This window comes from Amblyomma maculatum, chromosome 1, assembly GCF_055883805.1.
Source record: "Amblyomma maculatum isolate TAMU_Amacu chromosome 1, ASM5588380v1, whole genome shotgun sequence".
NCBI lineage: Eukaryota > Metazoa > Arthropoda > Arachnida > Ixodida > Ixodidae > Amblyomma > Amblyomma maculatum.
The window spans coordinates 329,509,138-329,530,479 of record NC_139344.1 but is presented as its reverse complement, the minus strand read 5'-3'; the positions used below and the strand labels follow the sequence as shown (position 1 = coordinate 329,530,479).

Sequence of the window (21,342 nt, the reverse complement as noted above, 5' to 3'; positions counted from 1 at the left end):
AAGAGTAACCATACAGCCCCTTCATGCTCCCCCCCTGCCTCGCCCGCATTTTGCACAATTCGTGGTTGCCAAGCTTATGAAAAGAAATAATCGCATTGCGAGTCATGTGCCGTTGTTTCGTGATGAAGTCAATTTGTGCCCACGGCGAATATTAGCCTTTCGAACCCCCGACATTTCCCGACATTTCCCACTGCCGAACAGCTGCGTCAGCTGTCGGGGGTAACAAGAGTCTAAACCAGCGTAAATCATTTTCGAAGCATAGTACAAAAAGTTAAGCGTATAATTGGCTATATCGTAACAACTCATTATAGAATAGACGTCAGCATGACTACCACACGCTGCACGTTGGCTAAAGGGCTGTTCATACGGAAGATCGCGCGAGTGGCACTTTGCTGTTTTTATCGGTTAGTCGTCCGCACGAGATTAAGTTCTGAAACAAAGGCTTGCCGTGAGAAGGATAAGCAAAAGCAAAATACACACTACAGCAGTTTCCAATCAAAACTAACTCGGCGACAAATGGCCTCGCGCTCAAACGGGTATGGCAGTTCCCACGCCACCTTCGGCGTTCTTCCTTCTCGTTCGTTTTTATTTCTGCCATCACCCTTTGACTCCTTCCTGCCAACGCTGCCATATCTGCAATGAGGTCATTAGTATTCGCAGTGACGCCAACGCTCGGCGTGCGATGCACGGGCACGCGCGTGTTAACTTTGTTTTCCCGCTCAACGCAAAAGCGATCGCTCGCCTTGCACTGCGCTGACTCCGAACAGTGGTGCACCAGCAGCGCATACTCGCGACGTTTTCCGTGTTCGCTCATGAAAAATGAAATTTAAACGAAATCTGCCCGCGTATATAGAATTTGTATAACACTTGTGCACACATGAACGTTGCCGCAGCCGCCGTCAGAGCACACACCTACGTTAACGCCTGTGATGATAGCTGAGGACGTACTGCGAGAAACACTTGCACGAACTGCTCACGCACGCAGTTTAGTTACACGAGCCATGCATGTATATATGTGCCCTGTGTGCGTACGCCGCCCACGCCTCAGACGCACGCCTCGTCGGCTTGTTTATAACGGAGGCTATATGAACACGCGGTGGGCGCCCGTCGCCGCGTCGTCGAAGGGTTTACGCGAGCTGCCCGCGCGCGCCAGGGGATAATTGAAATTCAATCTGCGCGGCCTTCTAATAACGTCGACCCACGGACGAAGGCGATGCGTTTTGCGGAGTGTCTCCAAGGAGGGTAACGATGATGCGTTGAGCAGGATTATGTATGCATACGCGTTCGTCTACGCGTCGTCGGCTTGTTTGCACGGGTAAACGAATGTTCAGAATGCTGCGACAGGCTGTGTGCTTACACTGTATAAATGCAAGGTCTGCTTCATTATATACGACATGGGTCTAGTTTTACCAAAAATCCCACGCGGAACGTGATGGTATATATGCTTCGATGCAGCATCATGAACCTGTGATGCTGCTGATGATGATCATCATATTAATCGTCGTCGTCATCATAATAAGCATACCAGCGTTTGCGGTACTCCGTTAAAAAGTTGGCCGTAAATGACTTGCAACGAATTTTTTTTATATGTTTCGAAAGATTAAATTCATTCCCAGTTTTCTGATATACTGGCTTCGTGAGCTGCAGATACGATTCATTGGGCGTAAAACAGCTCACTCGTTGCTGTTATAGCATGGTCGGCAGGTTGTGTGAGCTTACGAGACTAAATGATATATGGCCGAGTTGACAGGACCTGTCAACTCTGGTAGCTCCTGCAGATGATGTCGAACCTAGGGCATACCTGTGGCACTGAATTTCTGTATGGCTCGGTTAATGAATGTGGGGTCTGATATCTAGGTCGGGTGGTCCTTCAAATCTTATTGCAGCTTACGAATGGACTCTTTATATAGATGTAGGCAAAAAACTTCATTGAGGGAAAAAAAAAAAAATGGCCCGGTAAGATACTGCCCGGAAAGAACGTTCCCGGAGGAAAATGCCCCCGTGGAAGCCGTGGAAGCGGCCTCTAAGAGAGAGAGAGAGAGAGAGAAAAAGAGAAAATTAAAAAAAAAAAAAACTCCAAGTGGAAAATTAACCAAACAATGAATTCTTTGGCAACCCACACTTTACAAAAAAGTTGCATTCCATTGGTCACTCTTGACATTGAAAGAATAGATGGAAACATTAAAAGTCCAGGGGACTGTTTTTATTTTTTCGGGGGCGTTTTCTCAGGGGGCGTTTTTTACGTACGTGAGGCAACAAAGGCACATATATTCAAAGACTAGAAATAAAGCGAGAAGCAAGTGCACCCAGACGATCGAGGATCGGCAAGAGGAGCCGCAGACGGGAACGGCAACAGCTAACGCTGTCGCAGCATAATCTGTAAAGAGGAGTTTAGGTGTCCTCGATTTTTTTTTTTAGATAAACCATTCGCACTCGTCTAAATTATTCAAGGAAAAAAATTACGTGCGGCCTATTAACTATTGGTTCTCAGTACTGGAACGGCGACTACCTAGCCGGGGTGAACGCACCCACCGCGTGCACCTCGGAGGATCTTTGAGCGGATGGGAGGAGCAATAATTGCAGCTGTGGATAGTTCCGGTTTAATTTCAACCACAATGTGTTCTTCGACGAGCACTGACATCCCTTACTATCCGCTTCGTCTCACCTGTGGTCCCTGAGGTGGTCCTGTCGGCGGAATGCCTTGTGGCAGATGTCGCACGTGTAGGGCCGCTCGTCGGTGTGCGTCCGCTCGTGGATGAGCAGGTTGTACGACTTGGTGAAGCGGCGCTGGCAAAACTTGCAGATAAACTCCTTCTTGGGACGCGACGAGCCTCCGCGGCCGCGCACGGGCTTTCGCTCGAAGAGCTCTCCGGCCAGCGGGCCGACGGCGCCCTGGAGCGAGTAGTAGGAGGGCAACAGCGGGAAGGCCGGCGGTGGCCGGCCCAGCAACCCTCGCTGCGTCGTCGCCGACGGGTGGTGCTGCGGAGGCATGGCGGATGGCTGGTGCGGGCTCAGTCGCGGCGTCCGTTCGTGGTGCGGGCCTTCTGGCAACGAGGTGCGCGCGTCCGCCTCGACGTCCCGCGACGTGGCGGACTCGGCGAGCCGCGAGAAGTCGAACTTGCCCCGCGGTCGCGAGTGGTTGACGCTGGACGAGGTGGTGCGCTGTGTGGGGAAAAGCACACCGAAATCCAGTGCTTAGCTATAGCGTCCGTACGTGGAGGCGTCTGAACTGAGACACGCTGTGCCAACCAATACACCGATGGGACATGAGCCATTACGAGAGCGCAAATTGATTATAAGCTTAAGCCTAGGGCAAGATTAAGACCAAATCAGACTGGGACTCTTGACAACCCGTACGAATACCGGAACACAAATATAAAGCTCGCTGACGCCCTTGAGTACTCGAAGCTTCCCTTAACAAATCGCGTTACAAAGGTAGTATAGTTAAAATTTCATCACATTTTGCGAACTCATTTGATGGGATTGCTATCTACGTGGCATCCAAAGGAAAATGATACTAACATTAAAGGACCCTGCGAAACCAAGTCCAGACCAGTCCTCTGTTACAGACGTATGGGGAATTTGTGACACCACAGTTCCGAAAAAAGCCGGGGCACCACGGTTAGTGGCACTATATGTTCCTGAGCATAATGAATTGGCATGCGCTTATACAGCTCCTTAAGCTCATTTCCACTTCATCTGCCCCTTCCTTCACGATTCGGTTTAACTGTAAGCTCGGCAAAGCATTTACCGCGCATTTAGTTTCGTTCTAATAATCTCAAAAGGCCGCGTACCGTGCTCGTGGCCGAGGACGCCCCGCGCACGGTGGGTGCGGCAGGTGAAAGCTGCGCCCCGGCTGCTTCCTTGTGGGCCGCGGCGCTGGCTCCGGCCAGGAAGAGCAGCGGGTAGGGCGCGAAGGGTGTCATGGCAAAGCCCGGAAGCAGGGGAAGCGGACCCCCCAGAGAGAAGGGTCCGCCGAAGGGACCCGCAGCGGTGGCGGCGGTCGGCGCCATGGGTGCCGAGGAGGCGGCGGGTGCCTTGCGGAAGGCGAGCAGGGCCGCGGGTGACGGGGCCACGGCTCGCGACTTGGACGGCAGGCTCAGGTCGGCCGGCAGGCACTGCGGCTGCGCTTGGACGGGACCTCCGCTGCTGCTGTTGGCCGTCGAGTGCGCTACGTCTGCATTGGATAACGATAAAAGGGAGGCAGCGAAGGTCAACGCAATTCGCCATAAAGCCTGTACGTCATCGCAGCATATGAACTGAAAAAGAGTGATTCTGCTACGGGGTTTAATTCTTCAGGGGCTATAACCGTGACGCCACAACCGCTATCCCCAAAAAAGCACAACCATAACTCCCCTAGAGACTAACTGCAAGTTTATCATCAGCCACCGCTGACCTCTTCTCGGAATTACAATGCATGGTGGCGAGGTCAAAGTGAACGTTTAACATGCAGACGAGCTATGCATGCGGTTGCGGGCTCAGATGGCTGATGAAATTTTATTTCAGCCCTTGAACAAAAAATGTAACTTGTTCTTGCAGCGTCAAATTTCATCCTGAAAACCTCAAGTTCGGCGCCGCACAATCACAGAACTGTGTTTTATGGTTCTCAGTAAGCTCTTCAATTAATAACTCGTGCGGACTAAGCATCGTTAGCTATATAAGGTGGCTTACCCTACAGCGTATACACGCACACATTACCGATAATTGATCATAAACGCAACGCTTGAGGTGCGCATTCATGATGAACCATTACATTGACTTCAATTCGAAATCCCCAGCGGAGTTACCAATTTGTTACATGAAAAGTGAGCAAGTTCCTTCACTTTCGCGTATTGACACTGCACAAAAGAATGTAGCAGCAAAAGAAAAAAAAATTGAGCGCTAACTCCCTGCCCCAGTCAGAGGAACCGGTCCAAGAGTCCATGACCCAAGCAATCCGCGAAAGAACTGTTTCCTTCCGCGTACTACGCAGTCTCCAGCAAAGAGATGTGAAGTACAAAAGTCACTACGCCAAGGACAGTGCAGACTTCAGGGCATGTTGCAAGCGTGTGGGCGACGAGGGATTCAATTTTTTATTACTTCCACAGAAGAGCTCGATCATTTACCTGAAGCATTGCGGTGAAGTGAGAACTCCGACCACCCGACCAATTACTTCCACAGAAGAGCTCGATCATTTACCTGAAGCATTGCGGTGAAGTGAGAACTCCGACCGCCCGACCAGTCCGGCAATCCGGTCATTTAGCCCAACAACTGATGTTTATGTCTGCCCTCTGCCATGATGTGTGCACGGTCACAGTGACGCAAATATTCTGTGGAACTTCATCGCATAACGCATAGTGAAGTTTTCAATTAAGGGTGTAGCTAATAATTGCAGTAATTGCTAACGACACTCGGAAAGCGAAGGTTTATACACATCCATCTATCGTCTGTGGTGCTTATATACTGAGTACAGCAGCGTCCCCCGAGTTATATTTTGTTAATCTGTAAAGCTTGTTTCACTGCGGTAGTCTGTGCTCTGCAAAGAAGACGTCATAGTTTAAGTTTACGTTGTGGTGGGATTGCAACGGTCGTCAGTGTTCGTAGCGGTAGTCTGTTTTATGTTTGGCGCACCAGACTGACCACACACTATAGCCGTCAGCAAAGCTACGTTACCGTTACGTTATGTGCTGCGCGCCTGGGCAACGAAGTCCCGTAGCCAGCCTGTCAAGCAATTTTCACACAGCTCCATCAGCACAAGCTCGCCGAGGCGTGAGGACTGCATAGCCAGAGTGCGCATCGCTTGCATAGGTGCTCCACACTCGCCGTTTGAACAGTGAAACAATCGGGAGAAATCCTTATCTCTGGTCATGATTCATGGAGTGCTTGAGAGCACCTGGCGGTCGACACTTAACACCTATGCCGTTGCGACGGCGATCGTATCGTAAGCGAGATAACTGCCACGCTCTGATAAGAAGGGGTGAGGAAAAACGAAAGGAATAGCGAGAGAGGGAGATAGAGATCAAACTGAGAACTCTTTTCTACGTGACACTGCGTAATAAGGTCGACTGCGCAGAAAGTGCGAGCGCAGCAGATGGAACGGATGGAAGAAAGACAAAATAGGGACAAAATAGGGACAAAATAGGGACAAAAAAAAACAAACAAAAAAAAAGTACGAAAGTATATTATATAGGAGCAACTTGCGCCATGTAAGTACAAATTAACCCGGTGCGCAGGCAGGTTGGTGCGGCTCCTATACTGCGGCGTGTTGGGTGTCCGCATTTTTTTTTTTCTTCTTCGTTTCCCCGGTGTTGTCGCCGCACCGCTCGTAAAGATAAAACCAAAGCAAGCGCCGCGTGCCGACCCGTGGCCGACATTTACGGAGGCATGCGCCTAAGCGTCGCGCAAGAGCGGCAGTCGAACATGTGTGTGTCCTCATTAGGGCAGTGTTCATTTGGCAGGTGCCGCCGCCGCGGGCGCCGAGAGACAAGTCACGATTTGTTTTTGTGCCCCGAACGAGACGCGCACGCTGCGCTGTGCGACGCGTGCGGCAGCTGCGTTTGAGCGTTGCCTCGCCGCGTCCCTGACGCCGCGGTGACAGACTCTCTGTGTGCGTGTGTTAGGTTCACTCGTGAGCGTCCGTGCGTGTGTGCACGAGTGTGTAGTTGTCGCCCGCGTTCGAGCGGTAGCCGCGCGGCTTGTCATGCGGATATATTTGCTGGCTGCATTTCTTCAACCCACATTACACGCACTTGCTACTGTTGCTGTTCTTCTTTCCTAATTTCTTTTGTTTTGATGCCGTCGTTACGCAGTAACATATATAGGTAGTTCGTGCTAAAACAGAAAGCATGGAGGCATGAGAGGGCGCCGCTCGTAGAGGCGTCAGTGGTACGTTGCCTTCCGCGGCATCAACGTAGTTAGTTATGGGGTCGTTGTGTAAGTTAAAACTCGTGTCGTCAGCTATGTTGGACTAGTTACGAAGATAAGCTTCCTACGCGATGGCACAGCTGTGTATATAGTCAGCATGATTATTTATTTTATTTTATTTTATTTACCTTAAGGGCTCGATGAGAGGCATTACATAAAGGGTGAGTAACAAATATTATGTTCGACAAGTGTTTAACACACTGAAAAATGATATCTATGCACCAGCGATTCGAGAATAAACTACGCGATCTACAACATGTTTCACATTGTGCCTCACTTGTCGGCCCAACAATTATGGTTAAATGACCATATAATATTTTTGAGCGTGTGGAAACCAGATGCCATGGCATGCATTGACAGCGAATACTGATTCTTACGTTGTGCATGGCTGATTCAGAACGTGGACGACACTAAAGGGCTTAGTGAATGCAGTGACTTGTGTGTGTGTGTGGGGGGGGGGGGGGGGGGGGGGGAGGGGATGTTACGCAAAGCAACATTCTGTATCAAGGAAGGAAACAGGCAGGTCTGCTCAGGCCGAAACGTGCGCAAAAGGAAAAGAAAAAAGAAGCACACGTCACTGCTTGTATGATGATGGCTCGTTTGTTACAGCAATATGAAGCCCTGTTTCACCTGTAATGACACTATTCCGTGCTGATCACTGCCATCTTGTTTCGAGCAGCCTACGAGTTCCGCCTTCGTGTGTAAGAACGGCAACCTATTTCGCTTTACGCAAGTAAGACTTTCAACCAGCACTCCTTGTTTGCGTGCATGGCACTATGAATACTATGTGAGCGGGTTTACGAACGCGGAAATATATTTCGGTACGGAGCAAAAAAAAAAAAAAAAAAAATACTGCTTCTGAGGGTTATATATACAGCCCTGGATGCACTTGCTTCGTCCCGACAAGGACCCACTCTGAGGGGAAAAATATTGATGGCCCGCCCCAAAACATAACGATGTCCGCCCATTCTTGCATCTCAGCCTAACCTTTCGCCGTGACCCGTCTCGTACGTATCCCCTCCCTTCCTCCCTTTTACGCGCTGTAGGAGGGAGGCAGAGCAAACACATCAAAAAGCGTCGCGCGTGGAAACGTATAAAGCTCGCGCCATACGTTGTATACAGCAGTCGCGCAGGCAGCAAAGGCTTGGTTCGCTCGGGGGTCTTTCGACGTTGGTGGCGGTCAGATCCTCCTCTGCCAGCTCGCGGCCCCTCGGTGAATGAAGCAAAGAGGGCTGATGCTGGGACTTGGTAGGAAATAACGAAAGGGGAAGGCGCGGGAATGAAAGAAATAGAAGGGCAATGATGCTTGATAAGAAAGAAGAGCACGCATCCATTCGAAGACGGAGAGAGAGAGTAAGAGGATAGCGCATATAAGCGTGCATGCGTCCGACAGTTAACCTCCGTTTCTTTTTATGTGCCGTGGTTTTTCTTCGTCGCGGAGAAACAGAGCGTGTAGTGGGCAGTTTTAATGCATACCCAATAAACAACGCCGTTTGCTTCCGCTGACTTCGAAGCTAAAATCTCCTTCTGTGCGCGGGCGGAAACTACCGGAGAGGCACGTACACGTTACGTACACTGTCTCTCCCCCTCTCCCCCCGTTTCTCTCTCTCTGCCTCCGCGCTTGGTGAGGTTTCTGCGTGCCTGTTTGCCCCTTGTTCTCGAAGAGCGTTCCGAAAGCGTAAATCAGTGGGCCTCCGGCCACGAAGGCAGGGAAGACGTGAAGGTGGAGGATGAGGGGATAAGGCGCCGCTGTTTGCCGATTGGATTTGTGGCTCGGGTCGTTGTGCAGCATACAGGCTCGCCTCGCAAGCGCTGGTAGCCTCGCTACAGCTCCGGCGAACAAACCTCTACCACTGCAGTTGCGTGGCAACACCGTCGAACAACTCGCACAGGGGAATAGAAAAAAAAAAAAATAAAATAAAAGAGAGAGAAAAAACGCGCGCGAAAGAAAACAATGAGGCGTTGCTTTGGCTGCATGCAGTAGTGGGATCAGCGAAGACGACCGCGGAGGTATATCGTGCTTATATAGCGACCATCCCAGATGGCTGCCACCTGCGAAGCATATACAATTTCTCCGGGAAAAAGATGTCATTCTGGGATATACAGTCAGAACTCGATTTAGCGAAACTCGATTTTACGAAAGTCCCGATTTAACGAAGATATTATAAATCCCCCTCAGACACCCATAGGATCCAATGCTATGACTAACTCGAAATAACGAAATCAATTCCGTGATCTGTCTCGATTTAACGAACATTTTTTCGAAAAATGAAGGTGGAAAGGGGCTATTTTTGATCTAATTTGTAGAGAGCACCCCCAAACTTTATTGATTGCGAGCCCACGGTAACAGCGGGGGGCATTTAAATCCTAGTTCGTAAAACAAGCGTGTGGGTATGTAATTGCCTATCCTAACGATACAGACGTAATTTGCGGCTGACATAGCAAACTTGCGAGAAGATTAACTATAGTAACTATACTTTTGCGAGCTATACTTTCAAGCAGCAAGTCAACGATAAGCGAAATAATGCAGGTGTAGTTAAAACGAGTTCAAGTGAATGCTATATTGCCCGAACATTGCCTGCTGCCAGTCATGCAATACGTCTGATACGTAGAAGATTGGACCAGTTGTTCAAAGGTGCTGAGTTAGTGAAGGAGCGGGCGTGACGAGAAGAGTCCTTTTTTATTTCGTCGTCTCTTGTTTGTTTGTTTGTTTTGTAGGGTTTAACGTCCAAAAGCAACTCAGGCTATGAGAGACGCCGTAATGAAGGACTCCGGAAATTTCGACCACCTGGGTTTTTTAACGTGCACTCACAACGTACAGCACACGGGTGCCTTGCTTTTCGCCTCCATCGAAAAGCTGCCGCCGAGGCCAGGATTCGATTCCACATCATTGGGAACAGTAGTCGAGCGCCGTAACCACTGCGCCACTCTGGCGGGCTCTTCATCTCTTCGTCCACGCGTATACACTTCACTCACTCAGCACGTTTGACACATTTTGTGTACGGAGGATTCCCTTGAGGACAGAGAGGCTATATGAAATCTGAACGCACGAACTTATATGCTTCAGACGCACTTTGTACAACATGGCGCTTAGGCTCTGCTGCAGCTGCGCATAATGCCATGAATGTTCCAAGGTGGAGAGGTTTACAGCAAGCTTTTCAGTAGTCTTGCGTTCTGGCATAATACCACGCACCAAGCTGTTACAGGTTATATACGGATGGAGACAAGTACAAAAGACTGCATGGCGAGCCATTATCTGGCCGTGATGCAAATATCATTTAAAATCGCTATCATTTTTAATGCGAAAACATCTTTTGCCTCATGAGTGGCGTGTAGGCCTGCCACAGGAGCTGTGGACAAACCGTGTCACCATAGCATGTCGCTGTGAGCTGTCAATCATCGACTAAAATATAATTGAATCATGTCCACGCCAGGAATTTAACCACCATTTTACCGTTCCTTAGCCGTGCTCGCAAACCACTACTCAACGTCGACATCCTGAGAATGAGTCCGCAGTTCTGCTTGTCTAGCGTAAGGACACAGAAGGGCGCCGAGGGAAAGGAAAACAGCGCCAGTAAGAAATAGAAAGAAAATTTTGAAAAGCTGTCCCCTAGTAGAGGTTACAGAGGGCAACAACGAAAACTTCTCTAAATATGCGCATATGTGCAAAACAAAGACATAATCGCCCGTTAGGGAGACATGTGGCGCCATCTAGTGAGGTTGACGCAAAAAACCCACTGCACATCAGTATTGTGCAATGAGCAACGCAAACGAGCTTCGCCCCTCTAATTAGCCTTAACTTCTCCGCATCCTAGGCTGAGCGTTTAATGTGAAAGTCCGAAGTACACCCCTGTAAATTATCCGGAGCCTTCCACATACGGCGTCCCTCATAGCGTGAGTCGCTTTGGGGCGTTAAACCCCAAAAACCAGACTAAATATTCCGTGCTGTCTATGTTACAACTCTTTTTGGCTGAAGGATCACAAAATCCCAGTAGTGCTATTCCACGGTGACATTGCTGATTGTCTGCGAATGTTTTTCATCGCTAGTCTGACACCTGGCTGAACACTTTTGCTCACCTTGCGCCTGAAAAGGCGCCAATAAGGTTTGCCTGCTACGTTTTGTAGGCAAGCGCCGTGTTCTCCTGTGTAATAAATACACGTGTACGATTAAGGTAGCGCCTCTCAAGAAAATTTTTGAGCAGCCCGCGCGGCGCGCGGCTGTCCCAGATCTAGCGCAGCCCACTGCGCCTCTGCACACCCGCTAGCTAGGTGTCTGTACGCGAAGTCACTGGTTCCGTCCGCACCGTACACGTGTGCACGAACAGTGTGGAAAAGGAGCCGCTCTCAGGAGGTGTCTACGTACACCTAGCAGCAGCAGCAGCAGCAGCAGCCCCGAAGAGTCAAGGCTAAACGCAAAGCAGCGCCCGGACGTCTGCCGTGCGGAGCCCAGCCCACGGCACTCGACCTGTCAAGGAGGGCGCCCTGTCAGCGCCGACGGGGCGATGACGTTCGCGCGTCCGTCCGTCGGCTCCTTTCGGCCGCCGACGCTGCCGCCGCCAAGCGCGCCCCCGCACCCGCCGCCGATGGCCGGCGTGGAGAATCCGCTAAACAAACTCTTGGCGACGAACCGTGCGTACTACCCTTGCAAGGGCGGCTGAGAACAGAGTTGGAAGAGGGGAGGGGGGGGGGGGGGGGGGCTGGTTCCCGTCGCCACCGGGGCACACACGCGCGGGCCGAAGAAGGCAAATTAACGCCTCCGAGCGTGTCGAGCCCCGCGCGGGGATTAAAAAGTGAGCGCACACCAGCCTCACCGATGAAAGCAAACCCAGATGGCCCGTGTCTGAGCGCGCGCCTCTACAAGTGTACAGCGGCGACTGCTGTACTACGGGAAGCCCAGATTAGACCTACCGTAGACAGGAGAGGCGCTTGCTCGCGTCCGCGGCTGGGTTCTTCTTACTGCATTGTGTGCGCGTCTTGGTGCTCCCCTTCTCTCCCCTTCATCTTCTCCATCTTCAAGCGTGTGTAAAAGCGGTTGTAATCTCGCCTTCAGGGGCGCGTGCGCTCGTGAGCAAGACCGGAGCTAATCCGCACTCGAGTTGGCCATGACAAAGCAAAAGGTGAGCGCTCCAACGCGTCTTTTGTGTGGGCCTGGAGAGAGAGCGCAGAAAGAAATCTGAGCGCTTCGATCCGGTGTTTACCCGTGTGGCGGAGGCAGCGGTTCGCGTTGTGATAACATGCTCGAGAAGAGCACTGTCCTCGGGGCGGGCTCCAGCCGTCGATGCGTTTCAAACTGGTATTCCTGGACCCGATCACCTCACTTTAAACGCTACGTGGTTCGCGAGAACTGTGCAGCTGGGTCCGAATGCTGCGAGTGCCGACTGTGCATTGGAAGTAAACTTCAAATGCTGTGTGTGAACAGTGCATGGGTGGACTTATGGAGGGATGAGGGGGGCGTGGAGTGGAGCCCCCTCCCCTCCTCTTCTTCCTTAGTTGGCAATATTAGCCAAAAAAAAAAAAAAAAGCCGCAGCAACACCACTTTTCAGCAGAAAACGCCCAAGAAATAAATGGCTCACATGAGACTGCCTCCTTCAGGAGTGGCCCATATACCCGCGCTGTAGCAGTGGGAAATTCCCTAAACGAAACGAAGCATCTGTAGATGGTTTTAACATTTCAATCCTTGTTCTGGCTATCTGCCTGCGCAAGCAGATACGCTTGATTGTTGGGAGGTGGTAGGTAAAATTGGGCATGTACTAAGTCTGATTATAGATATACGCGCCGATTTTCACGCGTCTTTTCAGGACGTCGTAATGGTCGAGTTGTGGCGCCCATATCGACAGTGCAAGAGTATTCTGGCGCAGTACCGCAGCAGCAGCGGCCAGTGTCCACGAGACAAGTTCAAAACAATTCCGTTGGGACAAGTTTTCTGGTCAAACTTGTCTGGCTAAGACATCGGCTGTCACTACCGCGAATCTAACAAGGCCGGTGCATGATCTTCTCTCCCAGCAGCGAACGTCACGACAGCGGATGGCCGATAAATGGTCAGATAAAGAAGCTGCGCGCACGGGCTTGGATAAAGTGGAGAGGGGACACCACGTGACTCGACTCAGATCTGCGCTCGCAGTTTCATTTGCTGGCTCTTCCATCCGTAGTCGTGACGTATACGCTGCTGGAGTGAGCTGTCCTTGTCAAGGTCTCGCTTGTGACGCATCGGCCCGGCATACGACTGTGTCAGGAAAAAACCGCGACGGTACAGAATTGAATGTCAGCGCCTTTCGGTCTTGATTTCAAATGATCAAGTTTCAGGTAGTGAACAGACCAGGACAATACCAAAAGCATTCAATAAATGCTGCTCCTCTTAGCCGTGCAGCTGTTCCAAGAGGTGTACGACCAACGTTGTCAACGGCGACAGCACGTTGACTACAGAACAACAACTTCTCCCACCTTCTATCATTCCTCCCATCCCTCCCCCCTCCCTCTTTCTTCCCCTGCTATGTACCAGCTCAACCTCGTCTATTTCTGGATCTCGAGTATTCTTTCATATGCATACGATCTATTCGTCTCGCGTCCCGGCTACCCGTGTTCCTGCTGGTGTAGCCCGTGGCATACGTATAAAACAGAAGCTTGGGCATGTTGGTAATCCACTGTGTAGAACAGCGCGAAAAAAAAAACGACAGGGACGAAGGAAGACAAGTCTTGTTGTCTTCCTTCGTCCCTGTCGTTTTCTTTTTTTTTCGCGCTGTTCTACACAATGCATACGTATACCCGCCTGTCTTTCAATAGAAAATCATCTCACTAATTTCCAGATATGTTCTGCGTCAGCTGCAACCACCATAGCCACGCAAATCTGTTGATACCATCTGCCCACGTTACCATCTCCGACCATCTACCCCGTTGGTTGCCTGTTCAGTTGCCCGTTACATGTTCTCGTAGCCCTAATCGCCGCCCCCGATTTCACTTCGCACCCACGGGACACAGGCAAGCTCACTCACCCAGGCGTAGTACATGTCTAGGCTTCGGCATGGACAACACGACCAGGGGTCTGGCGAGGGCTGCGGCGCGTCTGATGTCCACGCGTCGCAGCCTCAACAGCAGCAGCCGCCGCCGCCGCGGCTCGCGCGTCCGCGGGGGACAGCATTAAAGGATGGAAGCGATATAGGCGAGGTGAAACGAAAAACGGCGTCGTCCAAACAGGACACGACGTAGCGGTAAAAAGTAAAAGGAATAATACAAACCAGGCGTACTTTTAAAGTTACAGCGGGAGGAGGACGCGGAAGAATAAGAAGAGGATCACGCGCGGTCGCCCCTGCTTCTTCCGCCGACAGACAGTGTGGTGCGCGTGTCTCGGAGCGCGTCGGCTTCGGCCCGCCGCCAAAAGGAGGGCCGCCCTTGCTGCTCGCAGCTCTGCTCGTGCACCCGCTTTGAATGCGAGCATGCAGGCATTGAAAAGTGAACGGCGGCGGCGTTCCTTCTACCGCTTCCTCTTCTTCAGTTCTCTCTATTTTTTTTTTTTTTCGTGTTCGTTCTTTTTCTTTCGTTGGTTAGAGGGCGTTTCAATCGCGTTTTTCGGCCAGGTTACGTCGTTTTCTCTTCGGTCTTTCTTTTTTATCATTCCTGGGTTTTCCTTGGTTGGCTTCTTTTTCGGCAAGCGGGCGGCGGCGCTTCTCTAGCGCAGTAATTATCCGGGAGCCGATGAATGGCCGTCCATGCACCTGTGCGGTAGCCACCAAAAGGAAGAGGGCCTCGCTTGCCCCATCACATTTTTACGATACGTCCCCCGTTCTAGCACTGTGCGCGGCTGGGGAGGCAGCGGCGGCTCGGGTTCTGAGCTCTGGGCGTTTGGAGGACGGCGCGAGCACTTGTTGTTTGTTCAGAAAAAAGTTCAGAGCGATGCCGACTATAGAGCTAGCTACGCTTACCCTTTCTGTACCCCCCATTTTTTTTCTTTTTATTCCCGGCATGCTCGCTATTGGATTTTGCTGTTAGCTCTTATGTGACATCCTAATGCGCAGTCAATTGGAGTATACGTTCTTTTTGGTAAACACGTGAGTAGGAAAATCAAGAAAAGGCAATAAAATGAGCGGATGTTCGAAGGCGGCTCAGATGTGTCGTTGTCACGGAGACGCTGACTGTCGCGGGGCTGGCAAAGAAAGATGGGAGGAAAAAATACGTCACGATCGTGCCTTCGAGATTTCACACCATTGCGGGGTTTGAAGCGGCCCTTCTGACTCTCGTGGGGCTTCTTGTAATCTCTATATTTACAAGTGCAAGTAAGTGAGCGTGAAAAGACGGGTTAGCTGCTTTTGAGTGCTACATTATGGCTGCAACTGTCCGGGCTATTTTGCCATTGCTCCGAAGCTATAAAAAGAATGCATGGAGGAAAGTATACGGTGAGTGTAACAAGCGTAATAAACTCACGGCTTGCACATAGCGCTGACGAAGGATTACGATGTGGACAGTATTAGCATTCACGAGATCTGGGAACTATGACAGGAGAGCAAAGGAAATTGTTCATGCAGAATATGAGACTTCGCAAGCGGCGGAACTGTTCTTCGAGTACTGAAATGAAAGGTAGTTGGCTACGGCCGCATTACCCAGTCAGACTTAACCCTATACGCCACACAAAACCGACCACTTTGCATTGAATCATCTCACAACCTGACTTATGTCTTCAGCTCACCCTATAGGAATCCCTGTCATGTTTACCCTATATATGTATACATGCAATAAATTATCATGCTTGGATTCTGCTCGTAGCGTTGCCGTGCGAACGACAAATTTATTCATGATTTCAGCTGAGAATTCGCATGGATTACAGTTTGAACCAATATAGTCTGTCTCTTCGCATTTTTGCTTATTTTTTTTTTTTCCACAACAAGCTTCGTTGCGCGTAATTTACTTTCAAGCCTTCTCGCTATACATGCCTCCAACTTTTTCCACTATTAAGTGCACAAGCTTTAGTGCCTGCCAAATATGCACCTTTTCCTTCTTGATTAACGCTTTCTCACGACCTCCAGGAAAAGAATTTGCTTGATTACAATATCATTATGCGCTGCTTGCATCAGTACTCAATTATGATCCACTGTTCCCGCATTTCCTCCTATCTGTACTTGTTAGGGCGATCTCGTCAGCAAAATCTAACTTCACAAATTCTTATCTTCCAGCAAGGTATAATATGAACCTGAACACATCTTTTGAGGACCGGACATGCGTGCGGGCCCGCAGGTTGCGCCGAATTGGTTTAGGACACTTCCTGACTGGTGTTATATCTGCGCTGCGCCTTCCCTGAGTTCGTTCGCCTTATCAACGCTGTGCGACCCACGCGATACATGCTGCCTTCCGACACCTGTTCCGTGTAAGCTGCTATGCTCGCAGGCGTATATATTATATACTCGCTTTTGCGTACGCGCTTCTCCGCGTGCATTAGTTCAGACAGGAAGCCAAGGCTGATTCAGAGGTGCTTCTTTCTGCTTGCATTTTACTACCTTCTCTCCTGTTTATATGTTTTCTCTTTCCCTATCCATCCGAAGGTGCCTCGCCATCCAAAGGAGAAAGAGAGAGAGGGGCGAAGAGGATCAAAAAATGTCGCCGCCTCGCTGTCGCATTCAGACGGCTCGGACGACTCACGCTCGCGCACCTACCTCGTTCGCATCTCTATCACTCGCGAGACAGCTAGCTCTGGCCGCAACGCCGCAAAGGCATCCGCGCGAGCGGCGCTTCTTGTGAACCGCGAGCTGTGTGACAGGCCGCCGCGTGCGCAGGGTTCCAAAATTCTGGATTCCTTGCTTGCTGCTATTTTTCCCAAGCGTTTTTCTCGCGGACCTTAACGCCCCTCACCGTGATGTGGGCACGAAATACTATACGCTCGTGATGCACTATACTATCGCGCATTTTGAAGGGCCACGTCGCCCTTCTCGACGGGCGCGCATGTTGAATATTCTGCGCGGAGTGAGAAACGCTATTCTCGTCACTGAGAGCCTCTCCTTGTTCGACGTTTATCGCTGTCTTCCAATGTGACAGCGACGTAATGGGGGGAAAAACGACAGTACGACGCTGTCATCAAGGCCGCATGCAAACTTAACTCTACGTGTAAAAGTTGAGCACAGTTTGGGAAACAATAGATCTATCGACAGGAAGGAAGAGAAACTAGGGCATTGTTGAACTCGGCTGTATACACACGAGTGCCGAGTGATGTTCTGTGCAATGAGTGCGAGATGTTCTACGTGATGCTTTGCTGACAGTGATGCTGCCCACCACTGTCTTTTTGCGCCTTTATCCTTTATATTCGGAAGCTAACAGTGAGACGATCAGGGCACATTATTGAGGTCTGTAAAAGGCGTGGCGACCGAAGACATGCTCCACCGAAATCAGTTTTTAATAGGGAATCTGGACCAAATATATTTTTGAACTGAGAAAATCTGCATGTGTTTTCTGCAACATGTTTAATGTAGAGGCTGTATTAATTTGTTAGATGACTTGTAGTTTACTTTCAGACAACTAAATGGAACTCGCAGAGCTTGCAGCTTAGAGCAGAAAAGTTCAGACATCGTTACAGAAAAAGACATATTCGACACGCACAGCATAGCATATACCTGGGCAGGAGGAGGATTCCCTTGCATGCACACGTATAAGTGCTTAGACCGCGTACAGCAGTTCTGTGGAAGTCGTCGAGAGACAAGTAGATGCAAGAGCAGTTCCGGAATACCAGACGCATGCCACAGTGCCCAACAAGAACACAAACGAAAGCTGGGCAGGTCACCGCAGTATGCCAGCAGCAGCATTTGCCGTCTCGCCATCATGCATCTCTGGTTCCGTTTCCATGGTCGCAGGCGGCGCGTTCCGCGATTTTTCAAAGCCAGAATTGAGCCACTAATGACAGCCTATTACTTAGTTGGGCCGATTTGCCGCTGCAGTCGGCGGCGGCGGCCGCGCGAATACGCGCGGCGGGGTACACAGGGCCATACGGGTGTACCCTACTTGTGCCCAACCCAACTTGGCCAGTGTAGAGAACGGCACGCATGCGCAATAGAGGAGCCTACAACCCTCTCCCCCTCCCATCGCCTTGTGCGCACACGGCCCTGCTAACGGCATGCGCACTTGACTTGGCAGCAGAGAGATCTGGCCGGAGATCCCACGGCTTCGTGCAACTATCGCCCGCGTTCCTTCCTTACTGTATATATTTTTTTACCTTCTTCTCGCGCTCGCGGTCACCGTTTTACTTTCGAGAAGCCCTCTCCTCTTTCCCCAGTGCGTGACAGGCAGAAAGGCGCAGAGAAGGGGGCGAGGGAAACGGCGGCCGTGGCGGCGATCATTTGCTGATGACCCCTAATTGTGTACACATCGGCAGCGCGCGACCGCTGCAGCTAATCGCGGCCGATTACGGCACCTGCCGCTTCTTTCTGTTTGCTTCACTTCTTTCCTCCTCTTTTATGTTCTTCTTTCTCTCCTCCTCGTTCAATTATTTTTCTTTCCCTGTCGTCCGCGCGAGACGTATGTTTGGTGGAGTAAACGCGGTGTCCAGTGTATACGTGTGCCTTTGTTTTAGTGAACAAGCTGCGCCATAAGAGTCAGGAGGAGAGAGATCCTTTGAAGCGAGGAGGGAGAGGCGAGAAGGAAGAGAGGAAACAAGGGTCCTGCCCATATTTCACTCGAAGCCCGCAGATCGGCACCGCAGAGACATTCCAGAGATTGGAGAGAGTCCGTTCCGCTGCTAAAAAAGAACCCCCTCTCTTCATCTTCTTAGTTGGCAATGACACCACAACCACACGGGTGCGGAGGCTTTGCCCACTAGCAGACCATGTGCTTTCGGGGGGGGGGGGGGGGGGGGGGGGGGGGGGGGGGGGGGGGGGGGGGGGGGGGGGGGGGTCACGTTGCGTGTAGTGTGTACTGCTTGCTGCTGCCGAAGCAAGCGCCCTCCCCTACTTCGTTTTCCGACGAAGCCTATATGCACGCACGCCTACAGAGACACACGGCCAGCGACGGAGCGAATTGCCGGGGCAACCATTTGTCACTGCATGCTGCGGCGTTTTCGAGGGCCGGAGTAATTTCTGAACACTTTTCCAGCCCCCATCTCCTTCTTGTACTGCAAGCAACAGGCAGCGAAGGACGATCATGCAGACGCGCCCTCTACGTTTCACTTTCGAGACGAGACGGAACGCTGCGTGAGGTGAGAAGAACAGCAAAACAAGAAAACAACAGCCAGCATTGCTGGCGACCTTGGTCGGTCGTCTTCTCGGGGCCAGACACGTGAATGGTGTAAGCGGCGCCATTTAATTTGGATACTTAAAAGGTTCGCAATTTCGGGTGTCCTTTGGCCGCTACCTCCTTTGCCGCGCACTGCTTCCTCGCGTGTTTTTCGTAATGAGCAGCGGGGGATATCCGGCGCCGAACGGGAAATCCACGTTCAGCACCGTCGCCGCCGCCGCCGCCATCGCCACAATACTGGAGTCTGCATGTCAAAGTGTGCAAGCGCCGGCCGGTGGTAAGTTTACGAGCACGCAGTCCATACCGCAGTCGTGTTTTGTGTCTTGATCTTCAGTGGCGCCGTCCAGTTTCTTACTCGAGTCATGCTTTCTTCTCAAGATCTCCGAACTTCGACCGAACTGTCTGCGGCAGTATATATACTATACATTCGCGCGTACAAGGGCTGCAGATAAACGCTAAATTAGGCGATGGGAAAACCGAGCTGCGACGCGAAGAAAAACGACGCCATATGCGTGTATACTATATGCAACCGCCGCTTTCCGCGTTGGTCTTCGCTTCTTCATTTTTTTCGCCGTTTTATTTTTCTCATCTTCGAACAAAATACGGCTTCCCCGGTCGCGCGACCCAAAAGGAATACTAATGCGCGCTTTTCTCTCGCTTTTGAAACCAATCGCACGGAAGCCGTGGCAGAGGTAGTTTATCTGGGTTCATTAGTTCAAGCTCGCGGCAAGGGGTGGATCCGTAACAGATTGGGTTGCTCAGAGGAGAAGCGCCGAAGTCACTGTGCCCTCCGGCAAGCATAGGAAGTGGGCAGAAATATACACCAGCCTGCAGCGGCTTTGCGGCACCGTCATTGCATGCGACTGTACTTAGGCCTTCGTCGGCTTGGGGCGAGTTATTACATCCCAAATGATTTCGTGTCTTGATAATCCTCGTCAGATCATGCGTGCATTGTACAGTACGGACCTGTACTTTAAGGCCTGACAAAAAAAAAAAAAAAATTCTGGAAGCCAAAGAGAAAGTACTTATGGTTCCATCGTATATTCACTATTGCGTAATAGGAGCGTTCTGAACAGCGCCTTCCAAGCTATTTGCGTGCTTTGTCTAAAACAGTTTCCTGCTGCATTTTAATGAGTTGCACTTGCATCCTTCCGTTTTTCACTCAGATTACTCGCAGCTTTGATTCAAATATTCATTGTGCCACCTGGGCATATGACTGAGCATGTTTCGTATGACGCCGTTGCATGATTCTGACGGTATGGTAATCGCGCAAAGCATGCTAGAGTGTCGGAGAAAAAGAAGTGTTGAAGCTACTGCAAACTTTTTTTTTTTTTTTTTTTGGGGGGGGGGGGGGGAGGGGAGGGCGTGTTCTTGATAACACCCAGACTTGAAAAGTATATGTTTAGTTTTAGATTAATGCTAACGAATAAAACGTTGACTACACTCAAAACACTAGGTCGCTCCTCTGCTTCCGAAATATGTGCCCATGGTAGGCCGGTGATGTATCTCAACAATGCTGCCAGCCTAGACCGCAAGCTCTACCCCGACCCTCATAATCTTTCTGTACGGGAGGCTTGCGCCCTTGGACATATACAGCTGAACACACTCATCACACCTGCGCGTCTATAAATTCCGCCGCGATCCTTCATGTCCCAACTGCCCTGCTCTTTATATGCTAACCTTTCCTACTGCGTATTTCCTGCCCAGTTGCATTGCAATCGCGTCTCTTTCCCACACCCTCCCTCACCTGGCAGTGGCTGGACTGGCTTGGTGCTGAGGGTGAGGAAGAACAGCGCCTGCTCGTCCAGCAGACCATAGTGATTAAGCGCCTAAGTGTTGAACCTTAATGAAGTTCTGTATTCTGATACATCACGTTCAGCTGTTCGGCACGAGATTGCAGGTTCAATCACACGCGTTAGTGCCCGGTATTCTGACCGGGTCAAGTGAAATTGCGGCCGTGTGCTGAGAAATTTGTAGCTATGATACAAAGCGGTTCGGAGCCCCTCACTACATCCCTGTTTCACCTACAATCATGCTCGATGTACTAGAGAGCGCAAAAAAAATTTACTAACGAGTAGATGCGCACCACTGTAAATCAGGACCGACCTTTACGGGCTCAATAAAGAGACGCAGAATATACAACTGCAATCAATACAAAAGTGACAGTTGCACGCATGGTCAAGAAATACAAATGAATATTTTCTGGCCAGTATTTCCTATGTCTTCTATAAAAGCGA

The 21,342-nt window shown here is 50.7% G+C and overlaps 1 protein-coding gene across 2 annotated transcripts in view; it reads right to left on the bottom strand.

Annotated features, from left to right (window-relative positions):
- The window catches only part of LOC146207403 (uncharacterized), a 118,819-nt gene that overhangs the window by 3,056 nt on the left and 94,421 nt on the right, over positions 1-21,342 (bottom strand). The window contains exons 1-3 of one of the 2 annotated variants that reach the window (XM_084587116.1): positions 14,146-14,486; positions 3,795-4,177; positions 2,666-3,162 (exon numbers count right to left, since the gene is read on the bottom strand). In XM_084587116.1, the coding sequence (XP_084443242.1) occupies positions 2,666-3,162; positions 3,795-4,013 (716 nt within the window). In that variant the 5' untranslated portion in view covers positions 4,014-4,177; positions 14,146-14,486. Of the gene's footprint in view, positions 1-2,665; positions 3,163-3,794; positions 4,178-14,145; positions 14,487-21,342 lie in introns of those variants that run through there. The other variant, XM_084587112.1, reaches the window with a different exon arrangement.